At 39.2% G+C, this 18,079-nt stretch overlaps 1 protein-coding gene across 1 annotated transcript; it reads left to right on the forward strand.

Annotated features, from left to right (window-relative positions):
* Positions 1-1,458: 1,458 nt before the first annotated feature.
* lys2 (putative alpha-aminoadipate reductase) lies at positions 1,459-5,399 on the forward strand (the record flags this gene model as incomplete). Its single annotated transcript, XM_067654282.1, has 3 exons — positions 1,459-2,111; positions 2,260-5,230; positions 5,284-5,399. Exons 1-3 carry the CDS (start codon positions 1,518-1,520, stop codon positions 5,397-5,399), a joined length of 3,681 nt encoding a protein of 1,226 aa, XP_067499356.1. The 5' UTR covers positions 1,459-1,517.
* Between the last annotated feature and the right edge of the window lie 12,680 nt (positions 5,400-18,079).

An 18,079-nucleotide genomic window follows, 5' to 3' on the forward strand; every position in this document is an offset into this window, starting at 1 on the left:
TTTCTAAAACTCTAACTACGGAGTCATTTTCTTTGAAATGGTATGAAATCGCGCCATTCGATCATCGGAACTATTACATGGTTGTGGCCTCGGAATGGATACATTTGGTTTCTGCGCAACTTCACGATTCCTAAACTAATATTATGCATTTTTCCTTGACTAGTAACACCGACGGAGCTACAAAGTATCATAGGCGGCTGACTGAACTCCGAGAGCTAAAGATGAGCAGGAGCTAGACCTAATGATCACAACCTAGTTCTGGTGCTTCTTTTGCTCGTCAATTGCCATCGATGCCTGGATTCAACTTCAGATAGCCTCGCCACTGCCTCATTTCTATCATGAGGCCTGAGAGGATTCGAAATGGCGTAACACACTATTCGTCCTATAGAGGGCCGGGGTAGAACACGGAACACTATATCATGGCCCTCAATACACAATTATCAAATTTTCTCGGGTTGTTGCTTTGGTTCATACAATCCTGCAAAATTCATCGGGTTCTTACTTTTACATGGTATATAAACCACTGTGAGATCTTCCTGTATTTTTAGCGCCGCTCTTCGAAGCCCTATTCCGATCTGTTCCTTGTCTCGTACGTAATAGTTTCCCTCTAGGTCGCATTCACCAAGTGTTCTAAAGAGGATCCGCATATAAAAGTTTCCGTTTTCATCCTAAATCACTGCACATGCAGCAGAATTAAGAGATGAGGTAATTGTGTCACACTGCTGAAGCCACGGGAGGACCGCGTGGAGAATATGAGAAACAGGGTTTCATACCATGCCATTACTTGCTCACACCGCTCTAATATCTGCTCTCTAGAATCCAAGAATCGTCTTCGTGTAGCTAATGTAGTGCATAGGTGACTGCGCCAAAAACCGATACTTCGAATCTGGGTTACGCGGTACATGAATTAATGACGCAACACTCAATGAATATCAAGGCATCCAAGCATATAGAATAGGATATTGACTAAAAAAACACTTACAGCTTTGGATGCCCATCCGAGTTCAGTGTAACCAGAATTGTGCTAGAGATGTGCAAACTTCGCAGTCTAGTTACGGAGTTTGCATGGATGAACTGCAACTTTTTTAACTTGGTCAAGTATTCAGCAGTGCTTAAATCAACTTGAGCAGCTCAATCCCGTTCAGTTGCATCTTGAACACTGGTACCCTACACTCAAAGCCTACAGTCTCGTACTCTCGCTCGCCATGGAGACTGTCGATCCAGGTCGGATTTTGCCGATTACCCTGTTCCCGTTCTAGTTGCCTAACTATCACTTTATGACTTCATACTGTTTCTATTACCTTTCCATTACCTATTATCAACTAAGTGGCAATGATTATCCAGTAGCAATGAGGTAACAGTTTCAAATCGACGTTGGTATCGACGTCAGCCTTTGCCACCTACCTAGTGTATATAGTGAGGCTCTAGAGCCTCTTGCAATGAGACAGAGTCATTATTCTTTCTATCTTTTGACCTTACGATCGATAGAGACTGTCATAATTACGAATCCTGTGGCTATGATGTCCTCTTTGAAAATCAAGCCCTCAGTCTCTTGCTCTGAAATGCATGTTATTGATGTTGGCAGAGAATCGTGCTCCATCGAAGTCTCGAGGGTGACTCGAGTTAATTCAGCAGTAGATTTATGCGAGCATGCGACGTCAGATGCAGCCCACACCGTTCAAGAACTAGATGCAACAATCTCTGGACAAACTTTCGAACCTTGCCGCTTTCCGACGATGGCAATCCGGAGTGGGGAGAATATTTCTGACTTCTCTTCACTTCCAGTAGCACAATTGCACCGACTTGCAATGAAGACAAACCCATCCTTCGAATCACGAATTCATTTCCTACAGGTGGCCTGGGCTCTTCTTTTGCGCAGCTACACTCGAGAGGATGCAGCTTCCTTCGCCATGATTGATGGCCGAACACCAGACGGTGAATTTGCGAAGGCCACCATATGCCGATTTGGCAAGCAATCTTCTGGTGTATGTGATGTCTCAAGTCGCGCTGTATCTCCGCACGTAATTGAAGAAAATCAAATGAACACTGCAATGGATGTCTCTGGGCAGAAAAATTCTAGAAGGCAAACCGACGCTCGATCCGTGTATACTGTAAGTCTACGTCTTGGCAACGTTCCTGGGGTTCGTGTCTCACTAACAAATAAATCAAACGGAATAGCTTGATTTAGTTTTTGTTACCGACTTGCTAGATATCTCTACCGACATCTCGATCAGTTTTCGGCTTGCTGCAATTCCACAGCATTTCGGTATCGCTATAACTCATACTTTGAGAAAGATCTTGATGACATTAATTAAAGCTGGTAATGACGCTTCTATCCCTAGAGAGTTCATAAGTGACGTCGATAAGAGAACATTGCAATCATGGAATTCAAATGCATTGTTCTTACGGAACGATTGTTTGCATCATTTAGTAAACGATTCCGTGAACTCGGTGCCGGGCGCCGAAGCAGTCTGCGCGTGGGACGGCGTTTTGACGTACCAAGAATTGGACTCATATTCTACGAGCGTGGCCCAACATCTTATTGGCATCGGAGTCTGCAGAGGCACATTCGTGCCATTCGCGTTCGAGAAGAGTTGTTGGACCGTTGTGGCAATGCTAGCAGCCTTGAAAGCTGGAGGTGCATTCGTCCCTCTGGACCCCGAACATCCACTATCGAGGATTAAGGAAATCTGCGATGACGTGGATGCCAAAATTATACTCACGTCCAACTCATACGGGTCCAAATTCCGTGATCTGGTCGAGCAGGTCGTTGTAGTCTGCCCAGAAACGGTTGCAGCATTTCAAGAACAATCTATTGATGGTTTTCAATTTCCTTCCGTGCATCCTTCCGACCCCGTTCTTGTCCTTTTCACCTCAGGCTCTACCGGTCGTCCAAAAGGTATTATACAGGAACATCGCGCAATCTGTACCCACACTTTGGCGCATGGTGAGGAACTAGGGTATCATAACGCGCGTGTGTTGCAATTCTCCGCATACACTTGGGATGTCGCTGTCATTGATATCTTCACTACCCTAACATTCAAGGGTTGCGTGTGCATACCCTCAGAAGAAGATCGGAAATTCGACGTCACCCGTGTCATCAGAAGTTTGAAGGTTGAGCTGGCACTCTTGACTCCTTCCTTTGCAAGCCTCATCGATCCAGAGTCGGTCCCAACCCTTCGGACATTGATACTAGCTGGAGAGGCTCTTAAACAAGACGTTATGAAGCGATGGGCTGGGAAGGTTACTCTCTTTAATGCATTCGGTCCTGCAGAAGTTGGGTTTTGCATGATCAATAAGGTCGATCCAAACTGGAGTAGGGCTGAAACGGTCGGGCTACCACCTAACAGCTCTTGTTGGCTTGTTGACCCGGCGGATTATAATAAATTGGTACCTATTGGGGCGATAGGGGAGTTGATAGTTGCTGGACCAAGCATGGCACGCGAATATCTTAATGATCCAACCAAAACCTCCTCAAGTTTTATAATACAACCGTCGTGGGCGGATGCAACAGATTATCAAAGATACTATAAAACAGGCGACCTCTTAAAGTACAACCTGGATTCCATGGACGGCTCCTTTGACTTCGTCGGAAGGCGGGATTTGCAGATTAAACGCCATGGGCAACGCGTGGAATTGGGTGAGATCGAGCATCATCTGTCTAAGATCCCTAATGTCGGTATGTCGATGGTAGCTGCTCCTAAAGAAGGCTGTTTCCAAGGTGATCTTGTCGCTATTGTTCAGCTACGAGAGACTGGGGTTACAAAGGTTGAGAACCAACCGATAACCGTCATCTCCACGGAATCTCTAACCCTAGCGGTCGTGATTGAGCAGCTCTCTGGTCTTGTACCTCGGTACATGCTTCCATCTGCTCTCCTGGTAGTTGCAGGTATGCCACTTACTGCTTCGATGAAGTTGGAGAGACGTCGGGTTAACAGCTGGCTTGCTAATATGAAAACAAGACCGGCACAAATCAATTCCGTAGGGCAGATCGGATCATTACAACCTCTTAAAAACTCAGAGTCTACGGCAAAAGTAATCAGCCACAAAGCTGCTGACATGCTAGGTGGAAAAGATTGTGCATATCGGCTCGCACTCGAAGGACATGACTTTGCCCTGCAACAAGCTGGTGTAAATTCAATTCAATTAATCTCTCTCTCCATCTTCCTACAGCAGGCTTTTGGTGTGAAAGTACCCATGTCAATATTGCTAAGTTCCAAGGTCACCATTCGAACACTTGCAAGTCTCATAGATCAACGCGAACAAGATTCCGTGGACTGTTACCGGAAAATTGATGTCCTTAAAGAGACTAGCCGCATCATTCAAGTAGTTATGTCATGTTACGAAAACTTTAGAGCACTGAACACTGTGCCGATAATATATCCACCTACCCGCAATGTCTTCCTGACAGGAAGCACCGGATACTTGGGAATCGAGATATTGCATCAGCTCATGGAATTTCCGGGGATATGCGCTCGTGTCTTGGTCCGTGATCCGAGCGAGAGTGAGGCAATGCAGCGTATTATTAAAAGAGCTAGTCTCGAGGGTTGGTGGCAGGACGACCATGCATCTAGAATTCAAGTTTGGAAGGGCGACTTGATTAAAGCCAACCTTGGGCTCAGCGATGGTCAACTTGAATGTCTCCGAGGTGAATCAGCGTCGGACAGCTGCATTCACGCCATTATTCAGAACGGTGCCCATGTTCACTACAGTCTCGACTACGAGACACTACAAGCTGCTAATGTTGATTCTACATCCTCTCTGCTCAGATTAATGGCCGAATCCAGATCAGTAAGTAGCTTTGTCTACGTCTCCGGCGGCCAGCAGGTTTCTGCGGACGAAGATGACGACCAGCAGATGGCCATGCATGCAGAATCCGCGGGAGGCTACGAACAATCAAAGCTAATGGCAGAGCTTATTGTGAAGCGCTTCGCTAGTTGGCTGGGTTCTGGGGCAAGGCATCTTAGGATTGTTAAGCCAGGCTATATTATCGGTAACGCTAATAATGGGCTGGCAAACCGGAGCGACTTCATTTGGCGGCTCGTTGCAGGTTGCCTTGAGATTGGTGCGTATAACGAAGATGAGGCCCACCATTGGATCTTTGTCGCAGATAAAGCCCGTGTCGCGCAGGGTGTCTTGGCTGGTATTTCCGGAATGGAAAGGGACCCAAGTCAAACCGTCGTGAAGTTTCTGGATGGTCTATTTATCGCCGATTTCTGGAACGTTTTGCGTGAGGACTTTGGCTTCGTGTTGGAGCCCCTACCATATGCGGAGTGGCTGAAGCGCATGCGTGCAGCCATTATGGCTGGCTTGGAATCACATCCGCTGTTTCCAGTACTGTATATCCTAGAACGAGGAAGCTCGATCATTGGGTCGAAAAAAGTTCCCGCGGCTACTGATGGGGCCAGAATGAAGGAGGTTGTGAGGAGCAATGTAAAGTATCTTATTGGTATTGGTGTTTTACCAACGCCGGAGAAGCAGCGCATGTGGGAGAGTGGATTTCAGCCAGTCTAAATTCTATCCCTTAAAACGGTGGCGTCCTACGGAAATTGGCCCGTGCGCGCAACACCAAAACACCACTCTATAGATTCAATAAATATATTTTGTAAGCTTTGCAGTGTGGGTATTGAACGAGCAACTTGATTGTAAATCTATGGAAATCAAGTGGTATAAATACATGAAAGTAGACCCCNAACTCCGNAGCCCATGACTCATNTCNAACGTATCNGAGACATACGAGGGTAGTGCTGACGCAGGTGAAACAGGGTAATATGCAAGGTCCGGTAGTCGGTTACATATTTTGATTAGCCATGCCTAAAAATTATACTTCTAATGATATAGATTTTGTTCTACCGACCCAATATTCAATTCTACTGACTTAGAAAGCAAAAGAGGCCCCCCGCAGCCGTGGCTGTTGCCCTACTTTAAGCTCCTACATATCGCGAATTTTGATAACTATGGCACTTCCTAGCAATTCTCACGTCTTTTCTCCAGCTATGTTTTTTCCTCGTTAAGGTTTTTAGAAGTTTAAAGTAGGGGTTAGATAGATAGATAATATACAGCGGCATACCGATATCTCTCCGAACCCTTCTGGGACGAGCCCTTATAATCTCCCTTTACCGTAAGGTAATAGCGATTAGGGGCTAACTATAAAAAGGGGTGGGGGCAATATAAGGGATATTATTGCGGACACCTTAGATTGCCCTTAGGACAACCCCTAAACGCCCCTTAGATAGTTGCCAGTTACGTGCTAAAGGTACGTGCCCGTAGTATATAGTCTCTACAATCCTAAAGGCCTTACTTCCTTAAGGATTTATCTCCTTTACAATTTATCTATTCCTATAATTATGCCTTATAGCCCCCTATCTATAAAGTACCCTTATATATAACTACTAGGGGGAGGTGTAAATAGGTTAGTTAAGATAATATAAAAGGCGCTAGAACTAATTAAGCTATAGAATAAGAGGTAGTTAAGATATATAGCTAGTTATATTATAACTTTAGAATATAGAAATATAGAAATATAATATACTGACGTACTAATATATATAGTATATTTATGTAAGGGCGCGGAGAGACTTTAGGGAAGATTTAAAGAAATAATATAAATTCTATCTAAATCTAAGGGTATATAGCTCTCGCTAAGAACAAGACGTTATATAAAGAAGAGAAAGGAATAATAAGAGAATTATATAATTAAATAGTTAGGGGCTTAGTAGTTAATGCGTACGTATATACGCACGTGGTCTTTAATAGACTTTAGTAGAATTTAGTTAAAGCGTCGGAATTTATCTATTAAGTGTTTTACCAAGATATTCCTACTATAATTAGGCTAGTCCCGTTATAGTACCCCCCCTTTTAGCTAAAGGTCTAAATAATTTAATTTTAGTTAAGACTTATAACTTATTGCGTATTATGTTTTCGCGTTAAATAGTGGTATAGGGTTTTACCGATTCTATTGTTAAATAGGCTAATTAGGATTTTCCATCCCCAGGATAAAAAATTACTATTAGCTTAGTTAAGGCGGTAAGTAAAACTAATATCTTTATAGTAGGTCTTAGTAAGGTAAATCTAACTAATTAGATAACTTTAACCAGCGGTTAAAGTTCCTTAATATCTTATATATTATATAATTGTATTATAAACATTATAACATATTTTAAGTTCTTTTTAATTTTAAGCTTCCTACTATTATATTTTATATATTTATATTAGATGGTGTCTATACAAGTAGAGGTTATAAATATTATTATTAGATGAATAGCGTAAAGCGTATACGGTAGGGGCTGTATGCGTAGCGTAGGTCACCTAACTGCCTACGGCCCGATAGATAGCCCGACCTTTACTACCCCTTTCTTTCTCCTTTAGTAGACGAGAGATAAGACACGAATAAACCAAGAACTAGTTACCTTATATTATAATTATAGTACCCCCCCAGGTGATACCGACACTAATCAGTGATATTATAGATCAGAATCTGGTGTTATTATGAAGAGAGACAACATGTGATCGCTCCTACTAAGGCCCGTTAATCTTATCGCGTTTGCTAAAGAGAACCCTTCTTACCAAGGCCCTGGGAACTCAAAGAACCGACTCCTACTAAGGCTTCATTCGGTTTGCGTCTATTACGCAAATTAACCACTTAATAAGGAGAACCCTTCCTACCAAGGCCCTAGGAACTTAAAGAACTAACTCCTACTAAGGCTTCGTTCGGTTCGCGTCTACTACGCAAATTAATACCTAGTACGACCTCTTTACTAAGCGCTAGTACACCCTATAACCTAGCAGCGTTAGTAGCACCCCTACCTATACTAGTTATACCCAATATACAAACTTAACGTTTAAACTAGGCTAATGGAATAACCCTAACTAATGAGACTACCACGGAAGATATTACTAACTACGTTAACTTTAAAATTAATAAGTATACTAAATAGAACTTTAAAGATAAAAACTTATAGGAATTATACTAAGAGGACTTTAATAATTTCGAGGTATAGACATTTAAAGACGCTAACAGGTCCGTAATTAAGGAACTTAAATAACTACTCCAATATAATGGAGTATAGGTCTTTAATATAAAGAGCAAGTTAGTACTATAAGTACTGTATAACGTCGCTTATAAGAACAACCGTACGGAATAGTTAGATAAAGAAATTAAACTATTTATTAATAACGAAGGACCCTTTAATTTATATGCCATAAACTACCGCCTTAAATCACGTTTATTAATTCCCTTAATGTTATCTATACCCCAGTAAGCTGCTTTATCCGCATAAGCTTCGCCTATATAAGCTCCGTCCGCGCAAGCTCTGTCCACATAAGCTCCGCCCGCGTAAGCTCCGTCTACGTAAGCTCTGTCCGTGTAAGCTCCGCCTATGTAAGCTCTATCTACGCAAGCTCCGTCTATATAAGCTCCGCCCGCGCAAGCTCTGTCTACGCAAGCTCTGTCCGCGCAAGCTCCGCCCACGTAAGCACCGTCCGCGTAAGCTCCGCCTATAAACGTCACAGCTCCACCTATAAACGTCACGGTTCCCTCTATAAACGTTATAGCTCCCTCTATAAATACCCCTATGATACCTTAACCACCTATTACATCTATACCCTAGCAAGCTGCACTAACTGCTACTTAATAGTAGCACTACCCTTAAATACCCGTTACACTTATACCCTAGTAATAGTACAATTTTTAGCAGCCTACCTAGTAGTGGTAGTATAACCCTTAGCAACCTAGCAAATAGCAGTATACCCTATTATAATTTACCCGACAATAGTAACTAGACCTAGGAGGAGGGATAACCTTATATAATGCTTAGTTATTAGCCCTTCTACCTACTTTCCCCTATAGTCTATAATAACTTTTATACCTTTTAAAGCCGCTATACCTTTGGTTCTAACTTTAACTACGCTCTATTATAGGATACCTTAGTAATACCTTATACGCGCCTACCTGTCTCCACCATAATATCTAAATGTTTATAATATCTATAATATCTATAATATCTATAGCGATATCCGCAATATCTATAGCGATATCCGTAATATCCGTAACAATATCCGCAACGTCTGTAATATCCGTAATATTCGTAATACCTAAGATATCCGTAATTACTGCCCTAAGCACCTATTAACCTATATACTTCTCCTTTATACTTTCTTACCTTCTTTCCTTTTTATAAATATCGCTAGCGTCTGTATAAGTAGAGGTTATAAATATTGTTATTAGATAAATAGCGTAGAGCGTATACGGTAGGGGCTGTATGTATAGCGTAGGTCACCTAACTGCCTACGGCCTAATAGATAGCCTAACCTTTATTACCCCTTTCTTTCTCCTTTAATAGATAAGAGATAAGATATAAATAAACTAAGAACCAGTTACCTTATATTGCAATTACAGTACCCCCCCAGATGATACCGATAGATGGTAATTATTTACTTTTATATTGTATCTATCTAGCTAGAGTAAGCCGCGAAGGATAGTCTTTATAAAATTCTTTTACTAGGGAAGGTATATTGGTTTTAATCTAGTTATAGGTTTCCTAAGTTTATATTTTATATCCTTCCTATTTAATAAGAAGTTTAAATTATTTAGATTATATCTTCTATTATATATTATTAATTAAGTTAATAAAGTAAGAACTATTACCATTATTAATAATTATAGGAGGTAGTGGTAGTACTTCACAAGTTATAGGTTTACCCTTTAAGGGTTATAGCAAGTTTACGTAAAATGTTAAATATATTTTTATCTTAGTTAGCAGTTTAAGTTTATAAGCGTATAGGCTTAGTTTTTTTTAACTTAGTATAGGCCTATAAACTTCTAATCTAGTCTCTTTAAGGGTTATTAAGTCTTTAGGTTTTATATATTTAGGTAAGCTATATTACCTTCCTTAAAGTCCTATACGGAAGCTCGTTCTTTATTTATATGCTATTTCTATACTATTTAAGCGTACGCTAATTTACTTTATAATAGTTTCATTAACTGCTTTATTTAATTAGCGAAGTTATATACATTAATTAGTTAAATCCTTTTAATTATAGGTCCTATTATATCGATTTTGGGTTATAGTTTAAATTTAAGTTAAGGGTCTTATCTATAGATTGCGTAGAACAGCGTTATGCCTATTAATTTATCTCTTATATTATTTATAGTAAACTTAGCTAACGGTAGCCACTTTTCCTAGTCGTTTTATAGGTAGGAGTAGTATATTTATAGGTATTGTTCTATAATTGCGTTTATAATTTTAGTTTAACTATCTATCTCTAGATAAAATATAGTTAAGAGTTATATTTATATACTTAATTGTTTATATAGGGCTTGCTAAAAGTCTAAAATAAACTAGCTTTTATAGTTAGATATTATTAAATTAGAAAGTCCGTATAGCTTAAAGACGTACTTAATAAAATATTTAGCTACTAATATTATATTTTTATAAGATAGTTAATAACTACTATAATATTCGTAAACCTATTATTATTAGATAGGTTAACTATAAAGTTAATTAAGATATCTTGCTATCTTTATATTAGAATTAGTAATAGTTAAAGTACTCCTTACTTCTTTATATAAGAGGTCTTTCTATATACGCATATTCTGTATATTTAAACGTATTTTTATATATAGTGTAACCGACTACCGACACTGCGCTGAGACACAAGATCACCGCTTAGAAGGCTCTAAGACGGCGTTAACGCCACCCAATATATTGGTTGTAGATCAATATTGGTAGCAGATTACCGTTCCTATTTCAGCTATCTATTACCCCATTACTTCTACCTTCTTCGTGTATATATAGAGCCTCTAGAGCTACATTTACAATCAAGTTGCTCGTTTAATCCCTACATACTGCAAAGCTTATATATAGTTATATATTATAGGCCAGTAATATACTTATTGGATAATCTTATAGGTCTTTATATAGCTAGGATGCCCTACTATAGGGGAATTATATATAAATTTAAGTATTTTAAATTATAAGGGTTTAGAATTTAGGATTACTATCTTTTATTAATAGTATAACTAATTATTACAAATTTTATATTTAGTAAGTGTAATATCCTTATATTACCGTTTCCCTATTTAAATAACTTTTATTATATCTACTATCTAGAAGTTATTCTTATATTTATACTCTATTAATTTATTAATTTCTATATCCCACTTATTAATTTCTAATTTATTTTTATTAAGCTCCGCGTCTAGAAATATAGGGTGTAGTTTCTTAAAGTATATAGGGGGCAGTAGAATTTATAATTAATTTATAATTAATTTATTAGAGGCGTTTATAGGTAAGTCCTATAATTATTATATTAATAAGTTAGGCTTTTAATTAAGTTTGCTAGGTTAGTATATAATCTTAAAGTTAAATTATAAAAGGTATTCGGCCTAATAAATTTAGCGCTATATTAATTGCTTTATAGTTATAAAGTACTATAGGTTTTTATAGTCTGTTAATACGTATTAGCGACTTAGTCAATCGAGATATAAGCACGGCAAAAGGGTCGCGCAAGCCTATACGATTAGATTGTTTATAAACGAGAATCTAGAGCTAGGGAAAGGAAAGGAGAAGAAAAGTAGCGCCGTTTGGTGTTTTATAAGATCTTTATATCACGTGATCGCAATATATAGCAATCTGTAGCAATCTGTGGCAATCTATAGCAACTTGCCGGTGCGAAGTTCTGCTAAGTTTTACTAAGTTCTACCAGTTCTGCTAGTTTTACCAGTGCTATAACATTACCCCCCCCTCTAAAAAAGCCTGCCCTTAGGCTTTATTGCTAAAAGTCTTAGCAAGAGAATCTAACTAATTAAATAACTTTAACCGCCGGTTAAAGTTCCTAGATATCTTAACACCTTACATAACTAAGAAATTTCTAGGGCGTTCTTGTCCTTATATTCTTCTAGTAGCTTATTATCTTTATTATACTAGCATTCTATCCACTTATCTAGGTACTTTAGCAGTTTAGGTTTATTAGGGTAACGGCTATAAAACTTCTAAAGCTTATAGGGACTACCTATAAAGTTCTATATAGGGTACTAAGTAGGGTCTAGGTTATATCCTTTCCAACTAATATAATACTTTAACGTTCCTATATAATTACAGCACCTGCTATACTAACCGCATACTTACGCGGTTCGATACACTAAGTACGCGTTTACGCGTTTGGTTCGCTTACGCGTCTAGTACACTCCTGAAACACTAGCTTAGGGGGGAGGTGCGTTAGTATATAGACCACGTAGCCCACCTCAATAGAATCGACAGTTACCACCGTCTAAATAAGTATACGATACTATACGTATTTCGTGCCCCTAGACACGACTTACTTATACCATTAAATTGGTACCAACACTGATTAGTAAGCGCGCATAGATTAGGAGATATATACTTGCTTGGAAGACGTCTAACGCTCTACCTTGCAAGCCCCTATTTTAGTTAAAGAGAATTAAAGTACTCTAGATTTGGAAGACGTCTAACGCTCTACCTTACCTAGAATTACCTTAAATCTACCCTAGTTTTGGAAGACGTTTACACTCCACCTTAATTAGAGATATTAACTACTGTACTAGTAGTTAACGCGACTACGTTAAGAACGCGATCACATTAAGAACGCGACTACCCTAACTACCTTAATACCCCGGCCTCCTCTCTGACCCCTTACAGAGACCCCTTACCCTCCTACGAACCGTTACGGGCCCGTTAACTGATTTTACGGACCCTTATAAGACCTCTCCTACCCGTTACGCACTAGAATATATTATATAGTATGGCAGATATTAGCAAGCAAGTTAGCGAAGGTCAAAAGAAGTGGAGATAAGGAGTTGACCTTACGTCTGCGGATAACGTTAACGACTATATTTAATTTAAAACCCTTAAGTATAAATACTTTAAGTTTATAAACGATGACCTATAGGAACAGTACTAGGAAGACTTCGCGGACTTTACGGAAGCTATTTTTAAGGCCTATAACCCTACTACTATCCGCAACCTATGAACCCTTTTATGTTACTAAGGCGTATAGGTTAAAAGGGATAAACGAGTTACTGTAGTATAGTCTCTATATAATACAATATATAAGGAGGACTAAATAGAATGGACTAAGGAAGAAATCCTAGACTAGTTTAACACTACTAAGGAACTCTTTACTTCTTCTAAACTTAATATAATCGCTAGCCTTATACCTAACCCTCTTAACTAAATTTGTCCTATAAACCTAAGCAGTTTTAGAATTAATCTTACGGGCCAAAGTATACCTAGTACTTAAGTTACGGACCGTAATACCCCTATAACCCAAATTACGGACCACAATACCCCTATAAACTAAAATACGGACTAAAACCCTTTTGTTATTTAAGCTATAGATCTATAAGCTATATATCCGCAAGCTATAAATCCGCAAGCTATAGATCTGTAAACTACCTAAGTAAAGACCTACGGTAAGGAGCTAGCCAATCTGGCTAAGCTCTATACCGACAAATCTAAGTACAGCAGTGAAAACGACAATTTTGACTTTAAACTGACTATCTTTACGGACCTCTGTTAGAAGGCTAATATCCCTAAATAGGAGTTTAGCCAAGCCTACTCTACTATACTGCGCGGCCTAGTACTTGACTACTACTACACTAACCTTAAGAGTAACCCCCTTGGCGTTCCCTTTGATAAGCTATGTAAGGCTACACGCAACTACTTTGAAGGGCCAGAATATAGGCGTGATATCCTTACCTAATGGAATGTGACCAAGTTATGGACCGTAATGGATAAGAATACTAAAAAATTAACTATAGAGTGCCTATAAATCCTTATTAAAGACCTCCGCCATCTATAGCACGGTCTTGATATTAAGCTTTAAACGGACGACTTCTTGTATAATAAACTGATTACGGCCTGCTAGGAAATGGAACCCTGCAAATACGCCTATTACAAGCCCGTAGATACCGTAGCTGGCCTTATTAATAATTTATAGTCCTCCATTACAACGTATAAAGCCTTAAACCCGCTAGGTAGTACTTAAGCCTTTATTACGGACCTACAAGATCTGCAAACTAACTTAGATGCCTACTTTACGGATCGCCGCTACCGCTAGCAGCACCCGCATTAACCAGGTTCTACCCGCAACCTCCGTAGCAACTCCCGTATAAAAGTATACCCCTATAGACGAACCAATTAGAAGTGCTTTATATGCGGTAAGGAAGGATATTGGTCTATAAGGTATACCTAAGAAGAACGTAATAGGTTTAAGAAGAAATTTAATAAACGGATTAACCAGTTTATCTTAGAATATAAAGGAGAGGAAGTAGAAGAGTCTCTTAATAAGTTAATGGAAGCCCTTATAATTAATTTTAACTTAGACGCTTAGGAATAGGAGACCTTAGAGACGTTTCTAACTACTTTTAGACCTTTTACGGATAGTTAAGCCTTTAATACTATAACCATATTAGCCGACCGTTCCTTTATACACTTAATTACACCTAAAAACTGGCCCGTAAGTATACCCGTTAGACCTATTACGGACGTTACAGACCGTAAATAGGACCTATTTGCATATGTTACTACAGAACGCTATACCCCTAAAAAATTTTATGGCGTTATGATTAATATAGGTGCCTCTAAGAAGTCTACTGTAGGTTATAGACAATACCTTATATATAAGACCACCGTAAATAATAATACAAATATTAATACTATGTAATCTAGGGCCGTAAACGTCTAATTTGGCATTAGCTTAACTATATTAATTAGATCAGTTGCAGTTAAGACCCTAATTAGCCTAGTTAACTTTCACGTAGTAAAAGCGGACACCCCTTTTCTACTCTGCCTTATAGATATGGATAGGTTATAGGTCTACTACAATAACGTTACGGACACCGTAATTGGCCCTGTAACTGCCCTAGGAAGTAAATATATTACCCTACCAATTATATAATGTTTTGGACACCCGTTCCTTATATAGGGAGAGACTTTACGGACCTATATTTAGGAATCTTTTGACTATAACCCGTGCTACCTTACTAGTACGGAAATCCACCGCCTGCACCGCTGCTTCGGCTACCTATTAGCTGAAAAGCTATATAGAGTCCTTAAACGTTCTGGACACGACAATATTAATAGGAAGGCAATCGACCACCTAACTAAATACTACTCTTTCTGCTAGAAATACGGATATTTCCTAGGTAGATTTAAGTTCACCCTTTATAAGGACCTTAATTTCAACCACTTAGTGTACGTGGATATTATATATATTAACGGCAGTCCAGTATTATATATAATTAATAAGGTAACCTACTATTAAGCCGCCCGTTAGTTGCAAAATATATTTATAAAATATACTTAGGACATTTTACGGACCTACTGGATTAACACATACCTTAGGCCTCCTAAGTATATTACCTACGACACTAGTAGGAACTTTATTAGTAAGGAATTCTAGCAGTATACTACGGCCATGGCTATATCAACAAAAGCCGTTCCAGTTGAGGCGTATTAGTCCGTTGGGCTTATTAAGCGAGCTTACTTAGCTTTACGGAGAGCTTACTAGATCATTACGGACAAGTATAAGAATATCTAAAAGGAACTGGCTTTATAGATAGCCGTAAAAGCCATTAATAACACCGCTAGCCCTAACGGACTAGTACCTACCCTCTTGGTTTACGGAGCCTACCCAAAGATAAGTAACCTAGACCCCCCTACCCCGTCTATTATGGAACGAGCAGCTATAATATAGAAGGTAATGGCCGAGATAGTCAAACTACGGGCTAAATAAGCTATTAATAACGCCCTATACTACCGCAACGGACCTAATACGACCCTAATACACAACCTCCCGCTTAACTCTAAAGTCCTTATATGGCGAGAAAGCGGCAATTAGACTGGACCTTACTATCTACTAGCTATAAAAGACGAGACCTACTATATATAGCTCCCTAGCGGACCGATAAGCTTTAGAAGCACGTCTGTAAAACCCTATTTTCAGCCTAAAAGCACCTATAACGTCAAGCCAGACGAACCAGAAGTACCCGCTGAGCCAGATAAACCAGAAGTACTTACTAAATTAGATAAACTAGAAGCACCTACCAAACTAAATAAACTGGAAGCACCCTTACCTACTAAAGAAGTCCCCTAGAAACCTACTAAGCCTGTAAAACCTACTATAAAGCATAGCCGAGGGCGCCCCTAAAAGTACCCCGTAACTAAGAACCCTATAACAGAGAATTACCTAACCTCCGTAGATACCTCCACAGGTATATCCGCAAAACAATCTCCGCCTACGGATATATTAGTTCTAGTATAGGAAACCCCCTTTATGGACTTATAACGTAAAGAGATTAACGGACTACTTAAGAAGGGCGTCTTTACGGTTATAATAGAGAGAGACGTTCTATAAGGCGTCCGTATATTTAACTTGCGCTTTATTAACGAAATTAAGCACCCTAGTACTAATAAAGCCTTTAAAAAGTTAAGGCTTGTTATATAAGCTTATAATAACTAGGGAAAGGACCTCGTCCTTATGCAATCGCCTATAATTTAACGGGTTAGTTAACGGATCATACTTGCGCTTATACTGGGTCTACAGAAAACCAAACCTATAGCTCTCTACTTATAGGACATTTTATAAGCCTATATATAGTCTAATATCTACCTAAGTAGGGATATCTTTATATGGCTACCGCTCGAGCTTAATCTATAACTAGGAACAATTTTATGGGTTATAAAACCACTTTATGGAGTACTAGAAGCTAGAAACCACTAGTTTAAGACGTATTACTAGCACTACGTTAGTAAACTTAAGATAGAGCAGTTGACCTATAACCCTTGCCTCCTACATACCCTATTAAACGGCCTTGGTATCGTTGGACTCCAAATAGATAATACCCTCTTTTTAGCGGACTAAACTTTTATGGACGCGGAAGAGACTAAATTATAAAAGGCTAAGTTCCTAGCAAAGCTACGGGAGCAGTTAACTAAGTAAACTCCAATTAAGTTTAACGGAGGCTTAATTACATAAAAGGGTAACTTAATTTAGCTAACTTAGGAACGCCAAGCTTAAAACCTAAAGCCCGTTACGGTAAAGCCTACGGACCTTACTAGTTCCCGTAAAGAGACCTATAAAACCATAAATATAAAGGACTAATACGCTGCATAGCGTGCAAGAGGTGCCTATATTGCTATAGTCTGTCAACCCGAATCTGCCTATAACTTATCCTTTACGGCCCAGGCAGTAGATCTATAAGAAGAAAATGTTAAGCAGCTTAATAAGCGTATTTAATGGCAGATTAACAACGTAATAAGAGAACTTACTTTTATACCGCTAGACCTAAATTCTATTAGCGTAATGGTATTTACGGACGCCTTCTTCGCCAATAATAGGGACCTATTATCGCAAATCGGCTTTATAATTGTACTTACAGACCATAATTAAGACGTAAATATACTATATTGGTCTTCAATTAAATGCAAGCAAGTAACCCGTAGTGTACTAGCTTTTAAACTATATGCACTAGCCTATGGCTTTAATATAGCAGCTGTAATCAAATTAACGATCCAGAAGATCCTATAACTGGAGCAGCTACCCCTGGTTTTATACACTGATTTAAAGTCCCTTTATAACTGCCTAGTTAAACTAGGTACGACACAAGAGAAGAGGCTTATAGTCGACCTAATGTGCCTATATTAGGCCTACGAACAACACGAGATTATAAAGGTCAAATGGATCAGCAGCGGAGACAACCTAGCAGACGCTATAACAAAGGCAAAGCCGTGTTAAGCTCTTAAAACCTTAATTAATACAAATAAGCTTAACCTAAAGGTTATAGAATGGGTAGAGCGAGACTAATGGAGTATTTACGGTTTAGTTACGGCCCGTTCGGAAGGCCGTACGGTGCATTTACGGCCTATTAAAGGGCGTATAGTTTATTTTACGGACTGTAAGCAGGACTTACGGCTAGCTTAGAGCACCGTTCGGAAGGCAACCCAAAAGGCACCTCAGGAGGGATTTCCTATGTATTTTCTTACGTCTTTTATGGTTCTATTGAGGCAATTACGGAGGCTATACGCAAGTGGTTCCATTTTCTAAGTACCGCCAGTGT

The sequence above is a fragment of the Cenococcum geophilum genome, assembly GCF_001692895.1.
Source record: "Cenococcum geophilum 1.58 unplaced genomic scaffold K441scaffold_53, whole genome shotgun sequence".
Lineage (NCBI taxonomy): Eukaryota > Fungi > Ascomycota > Dothideomycetes > Gloniales > Gloniaceae > Cenococcum > Cenococcum geophilum.